The 7,420-nt window shown below is 40.1% G+C and overlaps 1 protein-coding gene across 1 annotated transcript; it reads right to left on the reverse strand.

Moving 5' to 3' along the window:
• Window positions 1-803: 803 nt before the first annotated feature.
• Window positions 804-7,342, reverse strand: LOC149063855 (thioredoxin, mitochondrial-like). The gene is made up of 3 exons (XM_089255095.1): window positions 6,841-7,342; window positions 2,482-2,605; window positions 804-1,026 (listed from the first exon to the last, which is right to left on the reverse strand). The coding sequence occupies exons 1-3, from the start codon at window positions 7,029-7,031 to the stop codon at window positions 910-912; spliced, it is 432 nt and encodes a 143-aa protein (XP_089111221.1). The 5' UTR covers window positions 7,032-7,342; the 3' UTR covers window positions 804-909.
• Between the last annotated feature and the right edge of the window lie 78 nt (window positions 7,343-7,420).

Below are 7,420 nucleotides of genomic sequence, written 5' to 3' on the forward strand. Positions count from 1 at the left end.
TGACTAACCTCACTAACCTATAATCTTGAGTCCTATGGGGGCGACGATTTTCAGACTTTAAAGGCATACACCCTAGTCAAATTGGACCACAAAAATTACAGATTTTCTTAACCATTATACGAAAGACTTAATTTTTCGATAAATTCTCAGGCCTGGTTGTTCACTCCACCTAAGAGCTGGATAACATACGGAAATAAATCAGTGCTGCATTTTACAAAACAGTAGTGACCACTATAAACAATAAATCACACCATCACTCTGGATCCTTGCCAGCCTAGGGGGCATGACATACGATTATGCTTAAAATTAAATAAAGCACCTCATTCGTGTTTGTATTTTTTTCACACGAAACGTCAAATTCACATTTCCAATATAAATTATTTTTACTTACTCACTACAAACATGGCTACTACATATTTTAACCTGCTTCCTCGTCCCCAGGTCAAGAATTTTCATTAATCCCTCTATAGCGGATCATATCTTAATATACAATTTCAAATGTTTAGGAAAGTTCAGAGAATGACAGCAGGTGTATGCAGACATGGGGGGGGGGATCGCTGCCTCCCCCAATCAGATAAAAAATTACATTATTGACACTTACACACGAAAGTAGACATTTCACTTGTTCCCCCTGGCTCACAAAACAGAACCTCTGTATCTCTGATTTGTCCCCCCATTAGGGGAAAAGTCTCTCAAGAAGAAGGTGTGTGTATTTGCTTATGAAAGCAAGCATGCTCATTTTAGTGTCCCTTCCCCATAACTTTAATGAGTGGCTACTTGAGCACATTCAACGCAAATGAAAATAAACATTTAGAAAAATTTATTGAACTAACAAAATTATAAACAGTGTATTTGTTCAATAACTTATTGTCAATCGATGAACAACAGAATTAATATGACTATGTTCTTTCATTTTCCTATGAGTTCCTTGACGAAGCTTTCAATCTTATCATCGTCCATCACCCCCATGAAACTTTTCTTGGGCTTGCCCTCTTTGAAGCCTAGAACAAATGGTACTGCTTCGACCTGGAAATAAAAAAAAAAAACGAAAAAATCAATTTCACATTTTTTAACATTCCAATTTGGTTGTTTTTCTGTCAGAAGCACAGATGTACATAAAACACTGAAGGAGGGGCCTCAGATTGCAAGACATCCTGTTCATATGAAATTTGAGGGTGTAAGTATGGTGGAAGGAGGAAGTGGGGTTATGCATTACATCAAGGGTGCTCAACCTTTTCGAGGTTGTGGGCCACTTCATTAATTTGAATATGTGTCATGAGCCACTTAAGAGAAGTGAGAATGTGACATGGGCCATTTAAGTGAATTGAGAATGCCATGTGGGCCACTTAAGAAATCTGGGAATGTGCTGTAGACCGTTCTGGTGATCTGAAACAGCCTTGCCTACTTGATCACTTAAATGGTCCAGGAATATGGGGCATGCCATCTAAGTGAAGTGAAAATGTATCTGGGCCACTTAAGTGATCTGTAAATCTGCTAAAGGTCACTCAAGTGATCTTCTAATGCGACACTTCGTTTATTTTTACAAAATTAGGTTTGAGGTCGCGGGCCACATTTGACAGAGGGCTGTGGGTTGAGCATGTAGGTATTATATTGTATATTCATGAATTATCTGAGAGAAAGTGGCTCAAGAGGCCTGAGCAGGGCTGTCTGAAGAGGGCTGTCTCATCTCTCCCCCCCCTTCCCGGCAAACAGATTTTTCTGAGGCCCTATCTATAAAAATTCTCAAAAATTTTTAACAAAATCTCATTTTTGTGAGGCTCCTCTATTCTCTCGGTGAGCCCACGTGTTAAGACAGCACTCAGCTGAGCCCTCCATCAGGTTCTGCTGCTGGGACCAGTGATCACTCCCCGCCCCCCAATCATTTATGAACATGACAAATAACATGAGAACTAAAAATTTAAAGTCAGATTCTCAAATAGTCACAGAAATGGTTTTATGCTAAAGGCAGTGTCATCTTAACTCATGAATACAGCCTGGTGGTGGGAGCCTCATGAAAATGACATCTGGTGAATGTGAGCATGTAAATTAATAGGCATACATTTCTAGCCAGGTAGGCAGCCTCAGATAAAAAAATCCCTTTCCCTGAGGGAGCACAGGATGCTCTTAAGATGGCCCTGGCTAAAGAAGGGACAGTAGACCAATGGTCTCTTCGACCTCTAAAATCCTGTGGCCTGGTTGATTTTTTTTTTTTTTTGGGTGGAAGGTATGAACATAAACACAACTAATGAGAAATAAATGGGGGGAAAAGTGAAACAATGAATTGCTCAGGGCCCAGTTTCACTGATGCCAGGGGCCTGGTGGTTGAGAAACACTGCACTAGCCCACACTCTGGACAATTCGGCTTCAAAAAGAAGTTTATATTGTTTAAATAGGCTTTTTCACCTGACTTCCAGTAATCTGGTGCACCCTGGTCTGATAAATGGGTCAGATTAACAAGAGTCTACTGTATTATACTCTTACTTTGTATTCCAAAGCCAAATCACTATTCGCATCAATGTCCACTTTAGCCAGATGAACTTGATCATGATACTTGCCAATGATGTTTTCCAATCTCGGCTCTAGAATTCTGCATGGACCACACCATCTTGATGGAGAAGAGAGGGGGAGGGGATCAAATTAACCTTGATGAAGAAAACAAGTTTAGACATAAATCTTGTGAACATATATACACTAGAAATTTTTAATATTGTGTACATCATGGGTGCAGAACCTTTTCAGTCCACGGGACAGGTATGCAGCAGTTCTGATACTTGCAGGCCTACCTAGTCACCCATATTTTACAGGACATTTCCGTAATTTTGGCCATCACAACTTTTTAAAATAAAATGTCTTGTTCTCTCCCTTTTACTTTCAAGGAGCTCACTTCAATTTTTAAAATCAAAAATTAAAATTACAGTACAATCTCTCTCTTGCGGGCAGCAGCAGCGGGACAAAAAATTCCATCTGTAAAAAGGTGACTGTTAATCAGGGGGTTTGAAATGCATGCTTTTATTATGCAAGGGCAAATTATTATTTGGGCATAAAAGAGGTGGTGAGGGGTGACCATATCTGAGGGGGGTGTCAGTTAAGAGAGGTTTTACTGTATTTTCATGACTTATTTTATAAATTATGCAGTTAATGCTTGTTATAAAGACTCCGATTGTTCTATGGAAAATGGATGTTATATTCGGAAGAAAAGCATATAGCACAGTCGTTATATGAAAACATCAGATTTAGCTGTTGTAATGCCCCAAAGCAGAATGTGCCAAAATCTGTGACGTACGTTGCAGAACAATTCGGAATAATTTTAAGAAAAAGTGCAAAAAACACTATTACATGTATAGGGATTTTTATCGCAGAACATTTCCAGTCAGTCGAGGGCTCGTCGCAGAACAGTGCTAAACATTCTGCTTTGGGGTTGTAATGGAATGATCGCTATAACGTGGGGAAGTAACGAGCATCAACTGTATTTTGATAATTAGTACTCTACTTTTCATAATCAATTATAGCCATATAGGATATATTAAACATATGCTATGTTTGGCAAATTACATTCTGACTTGCAGCTCCCATCATTTGCAGCAGCTGGTGATTGTTCAGCAATTTCAGCAATACTGGGCAACTTGACTTGGCGTTGAAAAAAAATTTCGGCTTTAATTAATAACTTTCCTTGCCCTTGGCAATTTTATGCCTGTGGTTGGCAACTTCACTTGCCTCGACACACAAATAAGTAAACTAAAAAATACAATATCTTGTATTAGGGACAGGAGGCCATAGCCTCCATCATCCCCATCTTTCTGCACACCTTTGCGCAATACTAGGCTTGCACATAACTTCTACTTCTCTTATGACTGCTGACTACATCATGCTGATGTGTGACTCCAAGAAAATTTGGCAAGGCGTCATTCAAGTATTATGCCAGCATCGGGGGGGGGGGGGGGGGTTCGGATTTGTTTGAAGGTTGCTTACGTCATCAACCACCCTTTTTGAAGATATGAGATATGAAATATTCTAAGCTGCTGACGAAATTTTGCTGGGAGGGGGGGAAGGGGGGGCTAAAAATCTGCTTACGTAATACTTGAATGGCCCCTAAGTGGCAGGGTTCTGATGAAACAGTACCCAGAACACATAGGTGCCAAAACCTGGGAGCTTAGGCCATTTAAGCCCCTCAATAATAAATGAATATACAATGTAATGCACCTTTTCCCCCCCTTCTGCATACGAGCATCAGTCCTGTATACAGCATGAATTGCAGCTTTCTGGGTCCCCAAATGTTTTATTCATGTCGGCAGCAGGGCTACAAATGGATGCTGGGAGAGCCAGGGCAAGCACACATTTTTGCACCCCTTCATAATGTTGGAGGAGAAATGAAAGGATAAAATTCGCACCCCCCCCCCTCTGGTACAACGCACCAGACCTGCCTACTAGTAAGAAAAGCTTGCAAAAAAGCCCATTAACACTGAGAATTTAACACACACAACAAATCCAAAACAAATATGATATAGTTGATCCCACTTATAACGCTCCCATTTAGAACATTTTTTCGCTTACTACGTCTTATTTTTGTGGTCCCAACTCTAAGTAATTCTCACTAAGATTTCCCATTTAAAGTGTTTTACTGCTTACAATATTCAATATGAGTAGCAGTTCAAAATTTAGGGGTGATCAGTAATGAAATGAAAACAATAGGAAAAATGACCAATTTATTAAGGGTTTCAAAAATTTTCATGATTACTTTATTTTTCTGCATAATAACCATGTCGTTCCAAACACTTTTGATATGGTGAAACAAGATTCTCTTCAAACCTTCTGCATAAAATCCCACTGCCTGGGATTTCAGCCAGTTTTGCACTTAGATTTTCAATTCCTCAAAACATTTAAATACAAGGCAGTTTTCGAGATGTCCAAAGAGATGGTAGTCACAGGGGGCGAGATCAGGACTATAAGGGGGATAATCAAAAATCTCCCATCCAAATTTTTGAATTGTTTCCATAGTTGTGCTGTATTTAGAAATCTAATCACTGATAGAGTTTGTTATTACCGCACTCATTTTAACACATTGTCTTGCAAAGACAGACAACAATCAAATGATGGCAATATATCAGTTACATTCCTAACAGACTAAATAATGCTACTACGCATGCATGAACAAATCAGTATTGCCATTCATTTTTCTTACGTGATCAGCCCTTAATTTTGATCAGCGCCTTGTATAACGGTTTTTCTGAAAAACTATACACAGGATCCACTGCAATTAAAAGTTATAGGCACATATGCAGATATTTACTAATAAATCAATCTATAAATTCCCTCCTGATTGATTTCCCATTTCGTTAGAAAAAATCGTAGCTCTTTCAATAATATGTTCCGATTAAATTTAAAGCAAAAGATTCTCTCTCTCAAACACTCATCTTCTGATTCCCTATTCATATAAATCTTAGCGAAGCGATTTCCTGGTAGAATGTGAAACTCAACTTGTGCTTATGTATGCGTGCGTGCGTGTTCCCCCACATTTGGGGTGTTTTGTGTTCAGTAGGTGGTGCCACAACTAGATACTTTCTCAAACGGGGCAAGCGGGCATTTGGCACCCCCGTGTAATGCTCTATTACATTACACTGGGAATGAATGGAATCGAAGAAGCAGCTACAAAGGGTGAATTTGGTCCCTCTAGTCCAGAGCCCGGGGCACTAGACCCGCCTGCTCACACCCTTCCCTCCCCCAGTTGCAGCCCTGCACCTATCCTTCAAATTGATAATGCGTGGATTTGAAATTTAATGTATACATATCTGTGACATAGGTCTGCATGATCGTCGTGGCAACCAGAGCTTTTTTTCCAAAGGAATAACCAACTCAAAATTGGAAAATCTTAGAATATCATTTTTAGCCAATTATCACTGCACAATCACAGGTTCCAAACCTGGATTTTCACCAAAGGCAAAATCTTGGAAGGGGAGGGGGGCCCCAAGAACATCAAAAATTTAAAATATTTCGTAGAAAATTAAAATATTGGAAAAAACCCATTCTTACACTATGTGTTAATTTGAAACTCTTTTTGAGTGCTAGTGACCCACAATTTCTGTGAAAGAAATCCTTGTGCCCATATAACAGCTTGTGTGCAGAGGTGGATTTAACAGCATGAGAGTGCCCAGGGCCCCGAAAAAAACCAAACTTCACATTATTTTCTAATTAAAGGGGGCCCAATATTTTCTTTTGCGCAAGGGGCCTTGACCAACTTTAATCCGCCACTGCCCGTGTGTTTATCAATGCAATACAACACAGTATACGAAGTAGTAAAACCACTTTTTCAAGGTCGCATGATCATGATAGAAGAAAAAAGAAAGGGGAAAAAGTAGGAAAGCTTTTTAAACTTTTTCTTGGAACTAGAAAAGAACGTGTGGTACAGGTGCTGTTTAATCCAGACCGCCAAATCCAGTACAATCCAGATCGCCAAGGGCGCTATAAGTCACCAACGCCGGCACTCTAATTCCTGCCGCGTGAACCTAACTTTTGTGTGTCCTTTTCTGAAATTCTAGGTATTTGACGTGCTATAGTGCGTCATTGGCATCTCTGAGCGCAATCATTTTCCCCTATTGGCATAGTTCTTCTTGTCGCACATTCATTAGTTTCTCGCCCAAATTTGGCGTTATTCCGATTTTCGGACTAACTCGGTCTAAAAACACCTACTGCTAAAGTGATATTAATCATCCCACACCAAGGATCCAGCCTCTTCTACAGTTTATTTTAAAAGTAAACAAAAAAATATCAAACAATTGAAATCACGTGGTACTCAATTTACCGAATAAAAAAAGGTAATGTTCAATCGAATGAGGAAAGACTAACTTAGCTTGGAAATCTATCACGACAGGGAGGGTGCTCTTGATGACTTTCTCTTCGAAGTCCTCTTCATCCTGGACAGTGAAAATAGTCCTCAGAGCGCACGATGCCGAGAAAGCTCGCTTGTTGTTCAGAAAAAGCGCCCTGCTCAAAGTCGTTGGCCTCAGAGACTTCAATATTACCGGCGCAAAATACATTTTTTTCCCCAGTCAGTTCGATATTTGCGAATTTATCTGGACGACCTTGACCACGAAATCTTGGCAGGAAAAAATGTTCATTATCGTTGTACACACATTTTTTGTTTCAGTTAAAGTCGGGTTTTCCTAGGAATAGGTTTTTTGCGCCGGGTGAACCGAATTAGACCATTTTGCGCCAGCAGAAACGTGTTACTTAATCACGCTACGCGTTTGTGTTTTCTAAGCGTGGCGCATCAGATCAGGGCGGCTATATTATAGTATACGGCCTTGGCATCAGCTACTCTGTCGTCTGCATGCTCCGGTTTGAAGGGAAGGGAATATCGGCAAAAACCGCCGCGCACGACGCACTTGACTGCTCCAGAAGCAGTTGGCCAATCACGCCCGACGTA

The sequence above is a fragment of the Pholcus phalangioides genome, unplaced genomic scaffold (genome assembly GCF_987345545.1).
Source record: "Pholcus phalangioides strain wild (caught in Gottingen) unplaced genomic scaffold, Ppha-v1.0 ptg000042l_1, whole genome shotgun sequence".
Classification (NCBI taxonomy): Eukaryota; Metazoa; Arthropoda; class Arachnida; order Araneae; family Pholcidae; genus Pholcus; species Pholcus phalangioides.